The following is a 24,725-nucleotide window of genomic DNA, read 5'->3' on the forward strand; positions in this document are numbered from 1 at the left end:
GGGAGGGCAGCCAAGTTCACCGTCATGGCCACACACACAAAAATGCACGCACACACACACACACACACACAGATCATCTGCTGCTACTGCTGCTATAGCACTCAGTCTGAAAGCAATTGAATTGCATTCCTCCCAAAAGGTTTTAGTGCCAAGTAGCATTCTGTTTCAATCTGCCAGTCCAGTGAATAGTGTGTGCATTTATGTGTGTGTGTGTGTGTGTGTGTGTGTGTGTGTGTGTGTGTGACCTTGGCTGTCCTCCGCACACAGCCTCTCAGAAGGATGATGGAGGTGTTTATTGATGAGAAAGAGAGAGAGGTTCAGTGGAGAACTAAGAGGATGTAGGTGTTAAGAAGTGGGCAATGGTACGCTCTAAACTCTACTAAAACATAAATCACTCTCAACGTGCTGCACGTCGTGAGTTGCTTGCGATCAAATTGGACTCAACTGTTAAATGGTGTCTAGTAACTTTACCGACGTTTGACACGCTGTGTGGTCGAGGTCGTGCGTTTACACGAGGAGTTCCTGAAAGGTAGAAGGTGAAGGAGGTGCAGTAAGATAAGCGTAGTTACCCGGGCGATGCAGTACTCTCTGGGGTTCTCCTTCTCCAGCCCGTACTTCTCCAGCGCCTCCACCACAGCGAAGTCAGCCGTGTCTCTTGTGGAGAGCAGGATGGTCTTATACGGGATGTTGGGCTTCAGACTGTCAGCGTATATCCGCAAAGTGCCTCCTGCAGGAAAGCACAACAGAATTATTAATCGTTGCAGCCTGGAACCAAATAAAAGGCCAGAGCTACATTTGCTCCGGCACTAAAGAGTCTTTTTGTATTTCATTTTTGAGCGGTGGCTTAATCAATCTTCCAAAAACAAATATTCTTTTGTACATTTAGTATCTTAAAAATGACCAATGATCAAAAGCATGTTAGTTTTCTATGTAAATATTATTTATTGGCACTTTCCCTTTACACTGGTTCACATCTCTATGTAATATAAATCACATTTCATATGCTATATTGTATCCCTGTAGTCTAACGTCCGTGCACTATTTTATGTCTTAGATTCTCATTTTCTACTTGCATGATTTCCTCTTGTTATACATATTTAATGAGCATTGGTGGAGGGAGCCTGAGAACAAAGCATTTCATTTGCTTTTCTGTATTTGTTGTGCATCTGACCGTAAAGACTTCACCAATCCACCATAGTCTGAACATAACAAGTCGTTCTTATCGTTAATCAAAACAACAGTAATGAGCTTGAATTCAATGCTCCTTAGAAAAGTAGAACCGATAGATGGAAGGGACTGCAGTGCTCATAAAGTGTATATATAACGTACCACGCTTGTATTCAGAGGCACACGCAGCCATGTGATGCGTCATCTAGAAAGTATCACCTTCCTAAATCCCACAAGGGAGTCTCCCGCCAAGCCGACAGGGTTTTCAGAAGCGTTACATAAAAACAGCCCTTTCTTCTGGGACAGCGTCACCGCTTCACCACGAGCCGTCCCGTCCTGGACAGTGGTTAGAGCTGTGTCCATCCGTCTGTCTGGCAGAGTGATTAGGTCACGCCTGAGTCACTCGCACTGTTTCTTTCATTCAGTCAACATGCACGTCTTTTTGTGCATGAAGACATGTCGGCGTGAGACAACATGCGGTCGCCTGCGGACCGGCGGATTTACGGTGAGAATACACGTTACTGTTTTATTAAAAACTAAAGAATGTGACGACTTGAAATGGCCACGCGAGAGACGGTCCTGTCAAATGTATTTATTCGTCAATATTTTATCGTGAACGTACGATTGAATTTAAATGTTTCATGACAAATCTGAAATCAGCAGGTCCGATGTGAAACGTGCACTCTGTGCATGTTCAGTGAATACCTAATGTCCATCCACTCCTTTATATAAGCACTACTGGAGGTGGGTACAGCTGCAGAACACTTCCACAGGCTGCTTCCTCCTCCTCACTGGATGAAGAGGAGCAGTGAACGTTCAGGGCACTCTGCAGATTGCATCTGGGGTTCACGTCAGGTTTGACTGAAGCCACACAAAGACATTCACACTTTCTTTCACTTTCTTTAAGCCGATTCATCTCGGAATATTTGCATGATGTCATTTTTCTGGGAGAAGTTTAGTTTGAGATTCACTCCCTCAATTTTGAGCTCTGGAGCTCTTAAAAATAAGTCATCAAGCTCTTCATTATCTCCGAGACTAAAGCCCGTCTTGCCCGAGTGCTGCATCTGGGCACGCAGCCCGCTGCAGGAAGCGTCTTGGTGCTTTCCCTCCTATTTCATAATAATGAATCATTAAGCTCCTGGGAATGTTTCTCCGTGCCGTTATCTGGATCTACGCCTCAACACTACTCCATCTCAGAGGCCTGTGGTGAAGTCATCGGCTGGTCCTACGGTGAACAATGAGACCTATGAGACCGTGAGCTATGCACGATTCTCTCAGGGTCTGGATACACGAGTAAACAAGAAGTGTTGGGTTTCTTTCTTTAAGAAGGGGGTTATTAGGAGCTGCTCACAAACAGTTTAAGTACCTGAGTCGGGCCTCCCATCGCTGCTCATAAACTCCTGCATGCGTTTCTCCAGCTTCTGCTGGCGTCTCCTCTTCATCACTACTTCTGGGTTGGAGATTGTCCTGGTGAAGCTGGTCTCCGGCATGTCCTTGTAAACCTCTGCCGCCAGACGACTGTTTTCCCTAAACCACAAAACAGGGGGGAGACGAATGACGGGGGGGGGGGGGGGAGGGGGAGATAGAATAAGTGACGGGAAAAATAAAAGAAGACGGATGAAGGGGCAGAAAGGTCAAATATTTATATCCCTATTTCTTTTTCCACTTTTGGAGCCTGCTGTGCTTTTCTTAGTATTATACATAAGGACAGAAAGATGGATGACTGCGAGCGCGCGTCTTACCCGTCCTCTCGGGTGAGCGCCTGCTCGTCTCCATCGGGGATTCGGGCAAACTCCTTCTCCCTCTTCTTTTCCTTCTTCTTCTCCTTCTTGGACAAAGTCCTCTTGAAGTTCTGGATCACTCCATCTTTCTCCTTCTCGGGACCGTTACTCTGACTCTTCTGGGAGAGAGGGGAAGAAGAGTTAATGATGTGCTCCAAGAGACTGCGAGGAGAAGCTTGCAGCAGTTTGTAAAGACGTGCTTCATTCTAAATGAATGAATTAACTGAACGAGGAAAGACGATGTTAGGAAGTTGCATCATGATGAAGGCTTTAAACCTTTAGTTAGTCGTGTCCTACATGTAACAGAAGGCTTGTTGACACATTAGATTATAACCTGGTCTGCGTTTGTGATGAACAATTACGCCAAACAACAGCATTAAGCTTTCTTTTTCCACAGGTGATGAATGAATGAATGGATGAGTCAGCTCACGAGTAAACCGACTGGTTTACAGTCAGACAGGTTAACAGACAACAACAGCGAGAGCAGCCGACCTTGAGAAGGATGTCGTTCTCGTTCTTCAGGACGAAGCGTCCTTCTCTGTCGTCTTTGTTCCAGTTCAGCTGAACAACAAGAGGCTTCTCGTCCAGGTCCAGCTGACGCTCTTCTAACACACACACACACACACACACACACACACACACACACACACACACACACACACACACACACACACACACACACACACACACACACACACACACACACACACACACACACACACACACACACACACACACAAGTTCAAATTATTACCATTCCCAACATTACATTGTTAAGATCATTTCTGCCTCTTATCCCCACTCTAAAAGGGACTCACCACCACTGACATGGACCTCATACAGGGAGTATTTTGGCGAGGAGAGCATCCTCATGTCTGGTCTGAACTTCTCGGCTAGCGTCTCGATGACGTCCTGCGTTGTCGCGGTGCTGGACACCCGGATGCACTTGGTGGCAAAGTTACCAGCAACCCGGTCCTGGAAGTAGAACCGCATCACGCCATGAAACTCCAAGTCCTGTTTAAGAGACAGAGTGAGACAGGGAGTCAGTTTGGAAATGGAAACGATAAACAATATCTTTGGGATTAAAGAAGACACTTTATTCATTTCAAGCCACCTGCTTAATGATCCCCTTTGTTTTAACATTGTAAATAAATCCTTTTAGTAGCAGCCCTGTCATGCGAGCTTGTCGGCGTATTCACCAGGGGTCACCTTGACCTCTCCAAGATATCTGAATGAAAATGGGTACCCACGAGTCTCCCCACATGCCCACTTTATGCTAATCCAAGGCAGTTTTTGCATGCAGTATCATTTTCGCCTATTCTATTTAAATCTTTCTACATCCTGGGGCCTCTAAATAGTCTTGTAATTGCATAAATTTAGTATGACTGGAAAGCTGAGACTCTTGTGGATGTAATGAGCCCAATTGTATTAATGTGTGATGATGCTAGTCCCTATAGTAGCCATTTCATTGTAGTGAGCCCATTTTTTGCAGGTGTATGTTGTGACCTCTAGGATAATCACAGCCTCGTGAAACTTTACAACCACAAACTACAGACTGAGGGCTTTCAGAGGACGCATGGCTTTCCCATGTATATTGACAATAAGGGAACAGAAGTGGCATCTAATGGCCAAAAAAAAAGGTAATCGTTACAGAAATCTCCAAATGTCAATAGATGTCCATGACCATGATCACAGCACGAGTTCTTCTATGGTGCTCCTCAGCGTCTTGGAGTCATTATGTCGTATTTCAGGGATTTATGACTTGAATAAATGGTGAAATTCAGTGTAACAAATGGCTTCAACCCAAAAATGGAGCATGTGAATGGGAACTCCCATCGTAATGTCTCATCTCATTTACTTTGAGTCATGTATTCACTAATTAATTGCTTTTTATTTCTGATGCATGACTAGAAAAACTTGACCCACATAGTGTTGACTTTTTACCTACACCTGAACATCTACACCTCCAGAAGAAAAACAAAGTGTTGGAATTGTAAGGGCTCAAGTGCAGTCTTTGTCTCAAGGAAATTCCAATTTCCATTATTATTAAATTATTCCCTAATGACATAATTCTTTACTTCCTGGCCCATAAATAAAGTGTCACCATATATCCTGTTTTAACCTTCTTATCTATTGTATCTGGCTGAGGAAACGGCACACACACACACACACACACACACACACACACACACACACACACACACACACACACACACACACACACACACACACACACACACACACACACACACACACACACACACACACACACACACACACAGCAGTGAGAAAGCAGTAGGTTGAAATAGACACCCGGGTCTATCACTGTATGCGTATGTAAGTGCAAATTTATTGCCTACATGTTGACATTTCCCTCTGCACAAAGTCCACTATAGAACAGGAATGTCTTGAATATATACACATCCAGTCCTGATATAATCGTATGTAACGGTGCTGCTGACACAGCGTGTGTGCACATATGCATTCGTTAAGGTTCAGCCGTGAAACTGGCCTCATATTTCATAGTAACTTCCATTAACACGGTCTTAGAAAGCCTTAGATCTCAGAGAGAGCTTGTAGACATTAAAAACCAAGTATGTGCTCAAACTTAATGGAGGACATAATCTCGCTCTCAGCAAAAAAAAAAGATGTTCTAAAAGCAGGACAGAAATGTTTCTGTACCACCCCGGTGAAGTCGACTAAGAATAAACACAGTAACACGTTACAGCTTAGAAACTTGCACACGCATCTCTACAACAACCTCAATAAAACATGAACACACACACTTTAAATTAGCATTATTCATATTCTATTCTATTGATTGTAGAAAAACAAATCATGACTGTAACTGCTCCTCTGCGGCTTTTCCTAAAGAAAACGGCACCATTTTCTCTTTACGGTCTCTCAGGTTTTATTACATAAAGACTTGCTGTTGTTTATGATGTTACAAGAGGATGTTGTGCCTTAAAAAGCTGCAGGAAAACCCTGACTGTGGTTCTTCTACAGCGTGGGTATCTTTCCTGTCAAGGCGCCAACAAGGCAATTTGAATTTTAAAGAGAGGCCTTGCTGCCAACATCACAGCCGAGTAGACAACTGGCCAAACGACTTCTAAGGTGACAGATCCAATGAGTGTGTGTGTGTGTGTGTGTGTGTGTGTGTGTGTGTGTGTGTGTGTGTGTGTGTAGGGTGATTTGAAAGGTTTGAACTCATTCTACACGGTTAAAGTCTGTTTGTAGCCTCCCTCTCACATATATTCACACAAACAGATTCATAAATGTGGACAGAAAGACGAAGAAAGAATATAGGGAGTAAAGTGCTGATGCCAATGTTTTTCCTTTACATGAAAGACAAAACTTTCTTCTCTCTTCATCTCTCACCCGCTACGTCCCCCTTTTATCCCCCACGTTCGATAGAGACACAGCCAGGCAGAGTGGAAACCCAGAGCATAGTTTCGATAGGCAAGGGTGGAGCGAGGAATGCGTGTTGTGATTTACTGCTGGAATGTGGGTCATTGAGGGTTGCCGTTGTCAAGCTTGCGTAACCGTTGGTAACTGTTACTGTGGAGACACTTGGGTTCAAACAAAGCCCAGCTAAGAGCCTGCAGAGGATCATCAACACACTGCCCAGTACAACCACAGCCTGCCACTGGGAATAGACAAGCACAACCATGTGCAGTTCAAGTCCAGTGCTACTCCCCCGTTTCCCCAGGAGATGGTTCAGTCCGACAGGTTATGGTGCACAGACACGCCCATGTTCAAGGCGATGGTACAGTCTTAATGTACAAGCTTATATTTGCAGACTATGGCTAACTCTTGAAACTCCCCACCTCAGTGTTGTGCTCCAGTCCTACACTCCTATCCCAACAGAAAAAAGGGACAGTCCAACATTTTGATTTCTACCTAAAAAGGTAGGTAACCAAACACACTCAAAAATAAATGATATCATTTCTTTATACACAAAGCAATCCATGTATATTCTCAGTTGTTGTATAGTGTATGTATACTATGTACAGTTGTCAGCCTATTGCTTATTTGTTCCAGGTTGGGTGAATCGTGTAGTCTTTTAAGTAGTACGGATAGTTTACAGATTAGAAACAGATTAAACATTAACTACAACAACCACTGCAAAGAGGACTCCAGGACCTATTTGGATGAATGCCACACAGACAAAACTTAATACCAAATGTGATTAGGAATGATGCGACTTGTCTTAAAAGCTCAAGAACGCACTGAGTAGTACATAAGGTGGTGGGGTTTGCACAAGCAAGAGTAAGGGACTTTCTTCTTAGATTAATTTCACGATTTAATAGTGAAAAAACCTTTATTTTTCCCTTGTAAAAAAAGGAAAGGGATAAATTCCCCTTATAAAGGGCTCAAGCCTGACCTCGGACACCGTGTTTAGCTTGTTTACTTAAAGCTTATTTGAGCATGTCTCCTAAATGCTCTAAATTGCGAAATGTTCAAATGTGACGGGGCAGAAACAGGAGCAAACCGTTCAGTTCATCCTTTCTGCAGCTTCATTCTAATAATCCCTAACAGCCTCTCGCAAACAGCAGGAAGTGCTAAAGCAGCAGTATGTCACCAAACACAACAGCCGCCCGGATAAGACCTGCTACACGCTGTCTGTCAAACACACACACACACACACACATTACCAGTCAAGTCGAGGCACTTTAGTGTATGTGCACTATTCCTTGATGTGCCAGGCAGAGGCATCAGCGAAGGAAATCACACACACACACACTTTAGCGATACCTGTGACTAAACTTGTGAGACAGGACTATTTATGACCAACACACACACACACACACACACACACACACAAAAAGGGCAACGTTGTAGATAGCTGTTATCATGCGAGATAAAACCTGATGGAAAACAGGGAGGGAGAGTGTGTACGTTCAAACTGGGTGACACACTGTATATATTAGCGATAAACCAATTACTCGATATATCTGCTAATGAAGTCTTTTTTTTTTATCTAAAGATGGTATACAGTTAATATAAATACTAAATAACTGGATCCCACATCAGTTCATCCTTACGTCCCACATTCCCTTTTATGGTCACAGAAACCCTTTCATGTAGCACATGCCATCTCTGTTACACAAAAACAGCCCATCCGTTAAAGTGCATGTGTGTGAAACTCACGCTGCACGCTGCACGAGATAACCCCGACTTCAAAAATCCACCCATCGTGTGCTCTCTGCCTAACACCTCAGAGTCTAAGGTCAGCCGGGAGAGAGGTCGAAGGTCACGTCTGTGTTCGTATGAGAAAGTGAGTGGACTTCACTCTCTGGCTGTAAAAAGCAGATCCACCTGGTGCCTGTCTCTCTCGTGTGTGTGTGTGTGTGTGTGTGTGTGTGTGTGTGTGTGTGTGTGTGTGTGGTGAATTAAACTTTGAGAGGAATTTAGTTTTCCCGTTTGTAAACCATGAAAATAATGTGAGACCGGATTGGATTTGAGGTTTTAAAACAACAACATTTGAAATGGTAACTCCACACCTCGTAACAGTGGAGCGATGGTGTGTGAATAAACACAGGAAGGAACTTGAAACAGTTTTCACCTAGCATTAAGAAACTGTCAAATAAATCACTTTGGTGATATAGTCCACTTCATAAAACATGCACAGTAACTTTATTACACTTGAGTAATATGTATGCGTTCATGTAATACATATACAAGGATGGGAAATATGACTATATACACGAGGAGGTGATGTACTTCTCACATTGGATCTGGATCTGTCAGGTATTTAATAACTGGATAAGCCAAAGAAAAGACGTCTGGTTATTTTAACCATGAGTAGTTTCTCAATAAGAAAAGGTAATCTATCACGATTTATATACATCAACTTGATATAACATATACACGGTGTGACTTTATTCATACCGCCCACCTTAAACTGCAATATATCACTTTAAAACAGAAGCTGTAGAAGCAGAAGTGTGTCGAGTCCAGGCATCCATGTCAAACCACAGCGCGTAAAAAAGCTCGGAGAAGTAACATTAGGATCTAAATGCTACTGAATACTTCCCAAGCAGAAAAACAATAGGTGCGTTTCCATCCTCCTAAATGTGCATTTTCTTTTGCAGATTTTCTTGAAATTCGATTCAAATCTGCGACGCATTTAGATAAAACTGGCTAACGTTTGTCCAACTGCACCACTTTCACCGACTGACACACTTTCTATGTTTGGCTGAAATCTCTCTTTAACCGAACAACAACTAAATTCTGCTGATTTCATTTAACCTCGATAGAATCACCTTTAGAAGAAACCCTGCTTGTAGCCCACTTGACCTCTTACAGTTATCGCTTCACAGTTATCGGTCACCATCTCCACGCTCCCCATCGTGTCTCACTCACTCTGTTATCTTCCACATCTTCTTTTCACTCTCCGTCTTACGGAGCAGCAAGCCTCCAAAGCTGTTTATGAACCCACACACACACACACACACACACACACACACACACACACACACACACACACGCACACACGCACCTTGGGTATATTTGTATGTATGAGGGAGTGCAGGGTAGGGGGTTATCAGGTGTTCAGGAAAATAACCAGAGCTCCATTTCTGAGCACGTAAACTACTTTTGGCCTCCAGTACGACGCTTCTGTGCTGAGACGGAGCATCGCTGCACGTCCGAGTGAATTCTGCTACAAAAGTAAGAGACTATTTAGCATACGGTGTACACTATTCACTACAATAACTCAAAAGACTTTCATTACTGTGGCGGCACAAGTCTACTGGAGGCAAACACTAAGATCTAGATGCAAAACACATTCATTTATATCAAGAATACAAACTTTCTCAATGAAGTTATGTTGCTAAAACACAATAAAATGTGCAATAACAAATATCTCCATGTTTAATTCTGATGCTGTTTTAGATGCATGTGCAGAGCCTGAATAGCCGGCTGTAATGAAATCAATTTGGATTACTGCTGTGGTTACAGATTTAATAATACTGTATTTACGCTCCTGAAACGTATAGTATAAAATGCTCCTCATATACAAGTATTATGTAGCCCTGCTCTGACAAACACTTTGTTTTGCATTTATTGGACAGTAGATGTTATAAAGATGTACAGGAAATGAAGGGATAGAGAGACATGCAACAAAGATCCCCAGCTGGACTCCAACCTTGGCCTCTAGGACGCTCCCCAACGAACGATCACTTTAAACTCAAATGTAACCTTGTTAGACCCTGAAGGCCTCAACATTTCATTCTGCTGTCCAAGTGTTAGCAGTTGATCACCATTAGTTTCCACACGGGCTACTTTTTGCAGGAAAGCTTGCACGAGTTGTTTCTCTTTACACGTCTGCAACAGTAAGCGGTGGCTCCTTTCTGCAGACTTCAAGTTTTCTAAAAGAGAAACTTAATTGAGTGGGGATAATGCTCACTGGGATGTGACAGGAATGCAATATGAAGACAATTAAAAGGCAGTAAAATGTTTCCTATTACATAGTCGTGGCCCACTAGTCTTGGATAAAGCACCAATTTCAGAGTTAGTGGTCTCACTCTTAAAACACAAAGAATGGACACCTTTCGGCAGTAAATTGTAAATACAACTTATCACTATGCTTAAGTGACGCATTGCTGCCTCACAACACCAGTAATTCTGAGCAATATGTGGCCCAGTTTAAAGCTAAGCTGCTGTTTTACTGGATGCCAAAACCTCAGCTTTATTTCTCGCACTTTAAGTGTAAACACCCAAGTTTCTTTTCCAACATCGTGATTTCTCTTGCACCGATGCTGCAGCTCTGTGTTAAATTAAAAGACAAATACTGGCAAACCCAAAAAGAAAAAAGGTTAAACCCTAGTTTCCATGGAGACACTGGATACTTGAAATTTTTATTTCATGTTTTGGCTATGAAAAGATGAATTTAAAGAGAAGGGAGGAGAGGGGCTTTCTGGATGATGGCTGTTTGAAATTGAGAATAGATTCCAGCTGCCGTGCGTCATCTTAGTCTCCTCCACACACACACACACACACGAGAACATGAGCCTAATAAAATGAACCGAGTTCCTGAGACAATATTGTTGCAGCCCCACCTGCAGTAACATGGGGGGATTCCTCCCTAAGCCCGTGTCTAAGGTCAGCTGGACCCAGGTTTTCACTCAGCTGTGTGCAGGGGAAACTCATCCCACATCAGATCCCAGCAGAGGCATATCAAAGACATCATACACACCACAAAGAAAGCAGAGGAGGAGGAGGAGAAGAATCCCATCACATGAAGCAGGAGAAATACTTTACCTCTTGCTTTAAATAGCCAAAAGGATGCCAGGCTTACAGCACATTATCCACGCGATCAAATATCTCGGTGGAAGCAGATGTATCATCAGAAACTCAAGTCCACCTCTTTCATACTTTGTGATTCAGATGTTTAAAAGGTTGATAGCAAGGCCTTAAGCTAAGCAAAAAGTTTAAAACAAAAGCTATTAAAGTGTGGAAATGTAGTTCAGTCTGTATCTACAGATGTCACATTTAAAGACAGCATGAACGTTCTGCTCAAATATTGTATTCATAAGGGAAAAGAAGAACATTTACAACAGGATGTAAATGATCATGACATGCTAGTGTTTCAGTAAAATCAGACGGGATGCAGTTTGAGGTCGAAACTCTGTTCTGCTTTCATCTAAGAACGAACACGCTGTGCACAAACGAGAAGAACTACTGTGTGATGAAGTTCAAGGCATTTTATGCAAATGCTGATCTTGAAAAGACCTTGAATTTAACAAGACTTTTCAAATGTTTGCTTCAGATATCCTGAGCTTCCATTGTAGCAACAGTTTTGCGTTTAACAGCAGTACAGCCATAAGGATGCATTGGTCAGATGTGACAGATCCACATTTAATGGCACCAACATGTTAACTTAAATAAAAAGTAGACCAATCAGGCAGTTGGTATGAGCAAATATTGGATATTGGAATTAATATCAGTAAAGAAAAAGTCAAAATCAGTACATTCCTCATTATTGACAATGCTTTTCAACAGTTAATAATAATTAGCCTGGACATTTGGAAACATTGAAAATTATAACCTCATAATTCAATCTCTTCAACTGCTGGACTGGATCGTGGGCTACAAGATGTGAAATGTTTTTATGTAATGAATCACTAAACAACCTTTCTAACCGTGAAACCTACCATCATCCTATAGTCCACACAGACTTTACCAAATAAAGAAGACAAATATTGAAATATTTTAACCAAGCAGTCTTAAAGTTAGTACCGAATATGACGACAGCACCAATCTGGACTGTTCCACTGAATGTCCTGCAGAACAACAACAACCTGAACCACCATGAAAAACAAAGGGCGGCAGCGGAGGCCTGTTGTCGTGAATGAATGAATTGAGTAAATGCACATCTCGTCTGTGGCTGCAAAGAAAAGCCTCTTTGTTTCAGGTGAGTTTCTGCTTCGGTATCGAGCTGTCCAGCCTCCACCCCCCCTTCCATCCAGCTCACCCCGTCACCCTGACAGAGTAAAGCATTGTGGGAAGGTATAAATCGTCTGGACCCGGGGTTTACGCCTGGCCACAAATCAGACCCGCTCGCTGCCTCAACGCCTGCATAAGCAACACACAAGGATCAAGGCTGGCAGGTAACTGCATGGAAGGAAATCATTGTGTGCAAGTGGGTGTGAGGTAACTGCCCGCCACAAGGCCGTTAAGAGCTGATGAGTTTGTGTCCTGTCATTCATTCGCACACACACACAGTAAACCCCAGAGGTGATGCGAGACATGATGTATAGCCGACATGGCTAGACACACCTTGTCTCCTGGTTATTATCACCTGCAAATGTGACCATTCTGAAGTAGGTACGTTTATAGTTCACTTTTGAGGGAGTTTATTGAAATTACGGTCGAGTAGTGGCAGCATTAGCTATCGAGACAACACTAGCGCCACGTGCTGACTCCAGGCTACGTGAAGGAGCTGATGGACGCCATCGTGCTAACAGAACATTTACAGGATTACACTCTATGTGACCGTCACCCAGCTACTGATGGGAACTTTATCTATTTTTGAGATGGACACAAACAACTCTGTTAATCAGTGGATTAAATAGAGGCCAAATTCTGCTGGTCATTACAGAGCAGCCATTGTTCTCCAATGAACATCCCTAGTTCAACTCAAAGTCAAGACACAAAAACAACACAGCATGGTTCTGCTATTTCAAGCTGGATGTACAGAAATTCAGAATGTACTGGAGCCTTCAAAGGTCTTTGTTCGCAAAAAATGTGAGTAATTCATAGATGCAGTTAGGATATAAGATTGTCATGCCATGTAAATATAGAGATCACTATTTGAGATTACACCGTACTTTCATTTCCTTTTGGCATTACATTGGTCAAATCTAAATATAGTTGAATGTTGGTCATTGGTAAATGCAAACCAAAAGTATCAGCAAAGTATCAGCTGTGGCAAAGTCCCATCGGTTTAACCTCTGGTGGAAACGTTCAAAGCGAGAGTCAGAAACTAGCTGGATGATGAGAGGAAGCATTCACTTCTGCTCCATTTACTGATATTTTCGCTCTCATTCTCAGTAACTATAAAAGAAGAGAGGGAGAGAGAGAGGGGGAGAGAGGGGGAGAGAGAGCGAGAGAGAGCGAGAGAGAGCGAGAGAGAGCGAGAGAGAGCGAGAGAGAGCGAGAGAGAGCGAGAGAGGGAGAGAGGGAGAGAGGGAGAGAGAGACAGAGACAGAGAGAGAGACAGAGACAGAGAGAGAGACAGAGAGAGAGAGAGAGGGAGCGAGAGCGAGAGAGAGACAGAGAGAGAGACAGAGACAGAGACAGAGAGAGAGCGAGAGAGGGAGAGCGAGAGCGAGAGAGGGAGAGCGAGAGAGGGAGAGAGGGAGAGAGGGAGAGAGGGAGCGAGAGCGAGAGAGAGACAGAGAGAGAGACAGAGACAGAGACAGAGACAGAGAGAGAGCGAGAGAGGGAGAGCGAGAGAGGGAGAGAGGGAGAGCGAGAGAGGGAGAGAGGGAGAGAGGGAGAGAGAAAATAGAGACTTCAGAAAAAGCCAGAAAGGTCACACATGCTTCTGGGCATGTTTGTGTGCATCTGTGTGTGTGTGTGTACAAGAAAGATCAATAACAGTCTGCAGTGGTTTACAGCGGGGGCTGGTTAAACACGGCACCTTGTGATCAGGGCTATGGAGTTACACACAACACACATGCGTGTACACACGAACGTGAGCACAACTGTGACCTTACCAGCCGTTTTTCAAGGTCCCAACGTGCAGAGAATAGAAAAGCACTCTTTAGGAGGGCAGTGTGCACACATGCACTAACACACACACACACACAAAACACAGTCGGGATGAGGCGTTGAATTATGCAGGTCCACCCACATCGCTCTCTTTCTCTCACGCAGCCTTGGAGTGACTTTGGTGCAACCGGGGGAGGAAGTAGTGACAAACTATGAAACTGACCAACTGACCAACAGTAAACTCATCTGACATCAGGATGTGTGACACGTCCAGTCTCTTTTGATTACCTGCTGTATATGCAAGGCCTCAACAGTGACTAACTGCAGTGTAATGTAGCCTTTAAAGTCCCATTCACACGGGAACGGTATTATCTGGGGTCCTCTTAACATTTTTAATAACCACAGAGGTCGTCTGCGTGCTTGATCCTTTGTGAATCTGCAAAGCAAACATTTCACCGCAAATTAGCTTAAATACGGAGGTCATCTGATAATATTAGTCCCGTGTGAATGTGCATCTCAGTAAAAATGGGTCCTACTTCTGTGTTTGTATCTCACTCTTTGAGGTTAAGAGTGATTAAGGCTGCAGTGGAAATTGTTGACGAGAGCTTTGATAGCATATTTGTACCAATTCTGCTAAATCATTTAGCTGCTCAGCATTGGGACCAATTTGGAGAGGGTGCTAATCTCAAATCAGTAAAATCAGCAAGATCACAGTCTTTGCAAAATCTTAAAGGGTTGTGACTAAAAACATTGTCAAACTTTAGTCTTTCAAAGTCTTTCCAAAGTCTTGGGGTTAAACTAAAGTACGAATCATGCGGCACCAATGGGTGCTTGTCCACAAACAGCTGACACTCCCGTGAACAGTCGCCACCAAAGGAACCCAACACCGACAAGCTACTGAACGCTGCTATGGCAACCACTTCACAGCTGGGTGTCATGTTGCCATGGCGCTGGTAGACAGGCCATGCCCAGTTCTCAGGTGACAGGTGGACAAACAAAGAGGAGGCAGCGAAATGTGCTGCTGCGGCAGAAACTGGCCCGAGTGTGACACATAAAACAAGCAACTAAAACCAAACTAACCAAAGAAGCTTCTGAATAAATGTTTCTTCTATAACATATTGTTTTGCCAGAAATGTACAGTATGGTATAAAAGATAAAAAAAAGGTCCAGTAATTCCATTGTTTTTGTATTAAACAAAACCGATACACACAAAGATCCACCCACCAACCCAGACGGCCTTAATGCTCAGTTAGGCACATTATTTAAAGTACAGTAACTTTACTCTAAACATACAGTATGATATCAATTAGACAGACAAGTATAAGAACCAAGTAAGACACTAGACCAGACAGGCGATTCCCATCAGGAGGCAACTCGTCACATCCTTTAACGAGATGGTGATGTAGGAGATCTCCAGGCAAGAAGTATTCCACAAAAGAGTATTAAAAGGTAATATTGTCCTCGTCTTTAGTGCTATAATGAGTAATAATAATAATACTAATACTGGAAAACATTTTAATTATTAGCCTCTCTGGGATATAATAAAGTACGCATGGCAGACTGCAAAGTCATTCCCCCTGCTTCTAGCTGAACTGAATCTCACAACCCCCCGATGATAAAGATTCGATCTGAACGGGGATCTGAAAGTAACTGGCTTATCACACTCTCCTCACTGATGAGTTTCAAAGCATTTCCTCAATGTGTGGACACAATGCATAGGTCTCCCTATAGTGTGCCCTATTAGGAGTATAAGTATGAAAGTCATGAACACTGTGGACAGCACTTAAGCAACAAACAACGGACCGAGACTGACTCACATGTAACAGTTCTCACAGGTTGTATTACTTAAGCAAAGGAAAGGGTTGATTATTTTCCTTCATCTGTTGGTTAATTGATTAGTTGTCAGAAAAACAAGCAAATTGAAAACATCCCTTCACCAAAACTCAAAGATATTCAAATTATAAGATATAAAACACATTTAATAAGCTGGTTTTTCTTGATAAATGATAAAAGCAACACATTGATTACTATTAAAATGAATGTGGAGGCAGTTCTGTACGGATACCTAAATGCCACTAAACCTAGGAACGTTTCAAACAAGTGTGTTCTTTAAAACAACGACTGTAGCTACAAAATAACTACGTAGTGTTTACAAGGTCTGAACATTTATCTGAAGCCTGTCATCATTATGTCTGTGGCAGATTTCTAACTGGCATTAGAAAAGCCTTGAAATGTCTTGCCGAAAGTTGCAGACATGCTGAAACTGATGCAACTGATGCCACAAGTATTCAAATTAGCAGATGACATCAACTGGCCTTCACCAGAAACCCAGTTCAAAGCCCTGGACTGAGCTTTATTCCCCATATTTGCAGGATTTACTGCACCAGGACATTGCAGCAATCCGTTGCAGAAAAGTTTCAAATTCTTTCCGCAGGTTGGTTAAATAAATTGCCTGGTATCAATAGTGCCATGTGGTTCATTTGCATCAGGCTCTGCCTCCTTAGACAAACAGCTGACCAGGAGAAGTAGCTTGGACTGCAGCCTCTCCCTTTCAACATACCAACACACACTCAGGCCACATATAACAACATCGACACAGACCTGCATATTAATGCAAAGCGCATGCTGGTCTTGCTTCAGCGATGACAGCCCCGGTCACACATCACCACTGTCCGACTGCACTGTGTGCATTTTATTAGTGTAAATGTGCGAGTGGTCTGTGTCTGAGTGTGTGTCAAAGCCATTCTTATGAAACTGGTTGGACAGCTCAGATCAACAAATATGAGCGGGTGGAGCAGCGTGCAGGGAAGTCCCCGACACACTGAGGTCACTCACACAGTATTATTGTCTTTTTCTGCTCAAATTCTCCAGCAAGGCGGGTGGGGCAGAGCTGAGACAGGACGAGGTGCAGCTCCATCGGGGGGTCTTCTAACAACCAGCAGATGAGAGGAGTGGAGGACAAACACACAGGCCTCTTTGAAAGAGTTGGTATGTAACTTTGGATGTGTATATTGGTTTTGAATGACCGTCATGTATTTGTACTGCTTTTGCAAACGTGGGAATTATATAAACTCTGCAATCATTAGACTAGAAGAATTAAGGGTCCAGATTGCATGGACGAAATGTTAAAATACACTTATCTGATAAGACACTAAACCTTAAGCGCTTGTTTGGGAAAATGCCATGATAGCCAACACTAGCTTGAAAGTTTAAGCAGCATTAGTTGATTTCTGTGGACACTTAGAAACAGCAGAGCAAACTGTTAATACTTTGACGGATTATTCCCCCATCACGGACTCTCTCAAGAGCACAGAAATAATTCATATAATTACATTTCTTAAGCTTTCTGGTCATTTCACGGGCGAGGATGTTGATGTGAACACAATTCAGCTCCGTCAAACTCCTTATTTCCAAAGAAATCATGAGAAAATGAAGTCCAGTTGAGGCCATCTGCACTAATTGTTGTCACACATTTGTTATGCGGATACTTTTCACAGACCAGCAACGCCAAACCAGCAAACATTTCAACACAAAGCGTCCAACATTTTGTGGTCACGGTCTTAAAAGTTGTGGAATGTCACTCGTGTGATGTGTTGTCGTTTATCACAGCTGTGTGCGTAGTCTGTGCTTATTTGCGGAGGGCTTGTTATGCCGGTAATTAAGTTAAACTCATCAAAACATATAACACACCCTAAGGAAGTTTCTCACAACACAATGCAACCCATTGAAACATCGGGTCATCACAAAGTTCTGATTGTGACATGTGATTGCAGTTCCACTCTTTTGGTTGACTTGTAAAAAGGTCTCAAATACAGACACACTGAGGTCAGGTGATATGTTACTCGCATGAAGTTAAAAAAATCTAATCATCTTTCTTTGTGTTTTGTCAAATGTCCGTATCTGGACTGTAGCTAGGCATTCAAAGTGTTTTAAAAATGTCTTGATGGATCATGATGGACCAGCTGAAATACTTTAATAAACTTCATTAACAAAATAAGTGCATGAACGTAGAACTGCAAAGGGTATATTTATTGTCTTACATCTTAAATGTGGACTTTTGGGGATTTTAGTTGCAACCCAAATCGATTATTTTGGTTGCAGCCCTTCTGCCGCCTCCCTCTGACCACACGCCAACACGTGGCTGAACAATAGTTTTTACTCCCCATTACTCCCAGTCATGACATGCTTTCCCTCCTTATGGGCCACGACTTAGACATTGATCTGCTGCAAAGCACCATGGGAGCTGGTAGCGAGCGGCGCTAAACACTCGCAGTCATTGGTCCCTGATTGCTGTCTGATCCTGTAAGGTCAACAGGGGGTTACCTCCCGTGTGATTGGCCCGCAGGGAGACGAGCTGTCTCTGACTGACGGGTAGGAGAGCATATCATCTGGTTGAGAGGGCAACACAAACCAATGGAGGCCCGGAGGAGAGGGGAAAAGGGGCAAGGCGGGGAAGAGGTGAGCCGGGCCTCTGAGGGGATTAACTCGGTCTGACAGGCTGGCAGGGACAAACGCACACACGCATACACACACAGCTTTTAGGGCGGGCTGCTCTGCTGAGCACACACAATACACTGCTTGTTTTAGAACAAGAGGAAAGAGAGAAAAGATAGATAAGAGAGAGGCCAAATCACAGAGAAGGAATGTGTTTGACAGAGGGAGAGAGGGCAAAGAGAGAGTGAGATTATGAACCACAGGTGCTTCCATGGAGCGAGAAACTCCCGCTGTGGCCCTAATCTAAATTCCATGACTTTCCCAATTATCCTTCTCTTCTGGTTTTACTAAAAAAGGAGTGAAACGTCTGGTGGACTCCACCCAAGTCTCCTGCAATAAATGTTTGGAAACTATCTGAAAAATACATTTATTTCAGTTTGTAAAATTCCCCTTACATTCCCCAATTTCCACAGAGAGTCGTTCCTCTTATTACCTTCCACGTCTGGAATGCACCACTCAAAACTACATGTGCATTCCAGGAATTCCTCAACCAGCAGGATCCCTGAAACTATGACATATTACCCATTTGGATCCTCACACAGCTCTGTACTTACACACACACACACACACACACACACACACACACTGCTGATGTGTTATTCTGGACTGCTTAGGGAGGCTTCTTTAAGAAATGCTTTACATATATCGATCAGAGTTCGGCGCCCCATCTGGGGAAATTAACTGCCTCCAAAAGTAGAGTAAGGTTTCTGCACGATTGACCACGTTTGATTTAAGGCTTAAAGAACCTGTAATTAATTGATTGATTAATTTTGCAACCTAAACAAATGTGTAAATAAAATACTGTGGAATGTAACTGGGATGGCTTCTCATTGGAAACTCTGCACAACGTATTCGTCAGTCGATTATACCCGTGTGTTATTATATGGTACTTTATGGGATTTACTGTTGCCGTTTTGCTTTAGCCGCCTTCTCAATCTTGTGTTGTTTTCTCTGATCTCTGCGTCTCAATACGCAGTAACTAAAGTAGGTAATGTTGGGCTTGATGGCACATGCTGAAAAATGAAAACTACCTGTAATTAGTTGTGTATTTGCCTCATAACAGCCGGCTCTTGCTGCAACAGCTTTCACACTAAAGCAAGCCTCATCACTTCATGCCCAGAAGCAGAAGCTCCAGTCAAAACACTTCACCAAAGGCTGCAAGTATTATCATTTTCCTAACATTTTGGTCAATAACCTTTCTATCCATTCCTTGATTTTTGACTTCTTTAAGGACATTAAATTATTGTGAACATTTCTGTCTTGTTTCACACATATAACTAGGGATGGGACGACATAGGAGTTTATGGCGGATCACGAATCAAAAATGTAATTATAGGGATAATTGTGAATATTATCATGGTAGAGAAGTAAATGAGGAATTAGCCTCTCACGTATGTATGTTATGATTAGTGCCGTTTCAAGAGTTTTAAGCATATTTTGATGATTATCTGATGTGAATTACTTTGGCCAGGATATCATCAAATCATCCCCGGCCGATCCATAACCTCCCTGCAGCCTAAATCCCTCTACAGGAGGCCGAACATGCTGAAAATAAACAGCGGTGATAAATATCCTGGCTGTCCACTGTGACCCCCATCCTTCTTTTTAACGGGCAGCAGCCAATAGACCGAGGCCAGCTGCATTAATTACAGTTGGTACAGTGAGCGGTGCGGCTGGAAAAAGATCAGATACTGAACGGGAGAATTCAGACTCCAACAGCGAGTGGATTATGATTTCAAAATGTGAATTTATGAATAAAGAACAGCACCGTATCATAGAAGCTGTCAAGCTGGAGGAACAAAGTGCATCACAGCACCAGTGCCGACTGAGTGAATATGAATATATACCCAACCGGTGGGAAACACTGAATTTAAACTTTAGACAGCAAGGTTACTCATCCAATCACGTCAGTCCGTCCGTCTGTCTGTGCATTTATGTGTGTGCTTGTACACGCATGTGTGTGTGTGTGTGTGTGAGAGATGGGCCATAACTCTGCTGGACAGGCTATAAGACTTGTGGTCGTGATCTCTTGCCCTGCTTCGTAATGAACAGCTGTGGAGCGATTACTCTCACACATGCACAACACATACCATAAGGCCATGAAACGTGACATGCAACACATGTAAAAGCTTCAACTGGTCGGGCTGATGGGCAAACACTTGTGGAAATGGACTCTCGGACACATGCAGAGAACAAATTATCTCAAGTCTACAGAGAGTCCGGAGGCGGGGACTGCAGCCCTGATACTGGAGCTGGCGTCTACAAGGTCAAATTACGAGATAATACAATAATAACGAGACCAGATTAAGCACTAAGATTAACATAATATATAACTATCCTGTCTTCTCAAGACCACTGAGCTGATGTCTGATAGTGTACAGGGGGCCTTAGCTTTAGTGGGTTCCTCCACATCTAGAAACTGCAACACCTTTGACAAAGACGCATAATTTAGCTTTTAGCTGACACAGTCTACCCACCCACCTGCTCCTCCAAGTGCAGCACACTGAGCACATTACCAAATCCTGTTTACTTCAAGTCCAGAGCTGCATCACAAAACATCCAACCATGACGCCAGCGAATGACGGCCTCGTTGACCTTTATTAGGAATACCTTCAACCACAACTATCATCAATACTGCAGACTAAAACACTTCTATTACAAGACTCAACTACAGAAATCTGTGTGTGTGTGTGTGTGTGTAAGAGAGAGAGAGGCCTCTTTTGGTGAGCTCATCACGGCTAAAAGCGTTACCATGGTGACGCAGCCAGCTAGCTGCCACATGACATGATGAGAGAGACAGAAAGAGGGAGGGGGGGGGGGCATGGCCGATGAACACACAGAGGGACAATGCAAACAGATATAAATGCACAGAGTGACCAGCTATACTGTGTGTGTGTGTGGTATTGTAGTTGTGGCCAGCAAATCTGTTAACTGGGCCTCGACTGTGCTGCAGCCAAACATGCTGCCACTATCACCAGCTGCAGCACACACACACACACACCAGAGCGGCACTGACCTTTTAATCAAAGTCAAATACCAGGCCAGTCATCAGGTCTTTTCCCTCAGTAGTCAGTGTTATTTCTTAGTTGTACACAGTTTCTGTTAAATTGATCTCCTGTCGTGCCATTTCTCAAAAGAGCAATATTCACAGACAAACAGCACAATATGGTTTACTTTATTTCTTAGCATATTGAATAAAAAGTCATCTTTGCACCTATGTGCACATGTAGGATAATAGGTGTGTAAGATGTAAGAGATGTGACGATATCTTCCATTTAGTTAGTCAATTAACCGATTAGTTAAAACACTTTCTTCAAGCAAAAATACAAAATATTTGATTCCAGCTTCTCAAAATGTGAAGATGTTCTGCTTTCTCTTGACGTGCATCATAACAAACTGTTTTGTGAAGTTGGTCAGACAAAAGAAAGACATTCAAAGATTTTCCCATAACGTTTATACTGAGGTATCTATCCCCTTGCAGTTGTGGGCAACGCTGCAAATCAATGTTCAGGTTGGCTTTATGTCAATATTATATTTTCATATGACTTTTTCACCAAAGTGATGAAGAACCTTGATGGTCAGGTATAAAAGCTGACATTGCCGTCTTGCTAGTTTATCCTCTATAAAATCATTTATCATGGTACAAGATTTTATCCATAAAATATCAAATCTCCTGCACACTGTCAACACGTTCAGCCAGGCAGGCGACAAAAGGCACATAACATATTCACACTTTAAAAAGGCTACCAATCGAAGGGATTCATTTTCCAAAAGTTGAACACAGAAAACAAGATACCTGGGAAGAGGCGAGGAATATAAAGGTTTTTAGGAGGTAAAGCTCCAGGGACATACGTTAAGCTTAAAGATGATCATCTATGGGCAGCGCCAATAAATCAAAACGAGAACAAAAGACAAATCCATGTCAATAAATAGGGTGATGCACAAAAACATCTGTCTTGGTGCACTAACAATAACTTCATTTCCACTGGTGATACATGTTACTCTGGAATTAGCTGGTAAAATAAATCTGATCACGCATCACTCTGAAAACAACCCAGTCATTCTACCAACACCACAGGAAACCCACTATCTTCACACAACACACACTTCCTGTCGGCTTCCTGCTTCCTGTGCAACAAGGAAAAGGAGGGAGTGGCCGCTGATGTCACGGCGAGTCTGCTTCCATGCTGCATTCACGTCCCAAAGGAAAGAAAGTGGACACAAGCTTCCTGCTAGTAAATACCTTTCACCTCACATTCAGCCAGTGGGGGCTATCCAAAATGTTCATTTTGTGTGAAAGGTAACTGCTGTGTTTCTGGTTTATCACATCATATGAAGAGAAATAATTGCATCCATTGTCCGATATTCTACCGTTTTGTTTCCTCATATGGATCAAAATAACACAATACAATAATACAGTACCGCTGCACTACTGGGTCTTTCCACCCCCTTTGTTCCAGTCTTTCCCCCTCCCTGGGCCACAGTGAGGATGCTAAAATAGATATGTCACAGTATATCAACACATTGTCATCCTATACAGCTGCGCAATACATAGTGGAGCTGGGGAATATATTGAGAGCCATACGAAGACATACTAATTGTATTTTAGTCTCACACACACACACACACACACACACTTTTCCACCGTAGTCGGTTCTGCTGCTAAAAGAGACATTCTTTCAAAAGCAGCATTCCTGAATCTTAAATTCAGTCTTTCCAGTGTATGAATAGTCCATCAAACGAAGAACAAAGACATGCAAGATCTTCCTCCACGCCTACTTCGCCTGTTGTGCCGCACAGTCATGTGCACGGAAATTATATGAGCTGTTACACTTTTGCCACACCATTCAGTAACAGGCATAGCCGGCTTTCAGTGTCATTGCTGTGTCATCTGGAGGTTTCAGGGAGACACATTCAAGACGGCTTTGGACAAAAGCATCAGCTGAATGAACTGTAAAACTAGGCCAAGTAACAAGAAGAGAGAAACCAACAAGTGAATGATTATCAAAAGTTGTGAATCTATAAATCATTAACATAAGGTTAAACATCAAGACAGTGTACAATTAAATACAAGATGTCTGGGTTTTTACCTGAGCAGACTTGATAAAAAAGAAAATATCTGTCGTACTGTGTTAACCTTGTTGTCTTCCAAGCATAGACGTTTAACGGTGGCCAACTGGAAGGAAAACTATGTAACAGGACGAACAATTTGCTTGAATTTCGTGCTCTGCTGCAACTTAAAAGCTCTATAAAGTCTATTTAAGGCATTTGTTCTTTTAAAAGTCTTGAATTTAGATCTAATACTTTTTCTTTGTCTGCTGCTGCAGACGCCGCGCTGAGAGATCCTCTACGTTGAGATCTACCGGCTGGCATGCAATCAAGCCACAGTGTGAACGTAGGCAAAGTTAATAACTTAATGTATAATAATATTTGGCAGCCTACAGAGATTTTGAGACGTGGAGTAGACCTCGTTTCCAGAGAACTGGACGGACAAAAAAGCTGCTGTCCCCGTTTTAAACCATAAGCCTCTCTTGAGTTGCTCCGTGAAAATATTCCTTAGGTCAGCACTCATGAATAGTGCAGGAAATGTCTTACCTGCATCACGCAAATGAAAAGGTACAGTTCAACGGATCTGGTTTTTGCCTAAAGTCAGACCTATCCTGACAGGTTTACATGATTCATATCAAAAAGGAAAATCTCACTTATGTGCAGGGAGTTCCCTCATCATTTAACTATAACTCTAAACTGCCCCGGCCAAGGGAAAGATCAACATTATATACATCAGACCTGCCGTATTAACGACAACGTTACATGTAATTACTGGCTTAAATAGCACTACCTGTTAATTACAACACTGTCACAGACACTTCCGGGCTTAATTGTATCGCTGCATACACACTGCCTGAGTGCAGTGAATCATGATGCTGAAAGTAGTTTTGTATGGTGACATGAATCATCGTCATTTATCTTGCACTGTCCCTTGCTTTGTATACAAAGTGTGCTTGTTCTGTACAATGAGTCAGTATGTCCTGTGTTAATGTATTAGATATGTGCCCCAAACAC

General features: G+C 42.8%; 1 protein-coding gene across 1 annotated transcript in view; it reads right to left on the reverse strand.

Annotated features, from left to right (window-relative positions):
- Positions 1-24,725, reverse strand: part of LOC115028887 (afadin-like) — a 78,339-nt gene that overhangs the window by 50,522 nt on the left and 3,092 nt on the right. Inside the window, 5 exon segments of the mRNA XM_029462797.1 lie at positions 570-727; positions 2,534-2,694; positions 2,910-3,067; positions 3,441-3,553; positions 3,767-3,962. Coding sequence (XP_029318657.1) covers positions 570-727; positions 2,534-2,694; positions 2,910-3,067; positions 3,441-3,553; positions 3,767-3,962 — 786 coding nt within the window.

The sequence above is a fragment of the Cottoperca gobio genome, chromosome 24 (genome assembly GCF_900634415.1).
Source record: "Cottoperca gobio chromosome 24, fCotGob3.1, whole genome shotgun sequence".
Lineage (NCBI taxonomy): Eukaryota > Metazoa > Chordata > Actinopteri > Perciformes > Bovichtidae > Cottoperca > Cottoperca gobio.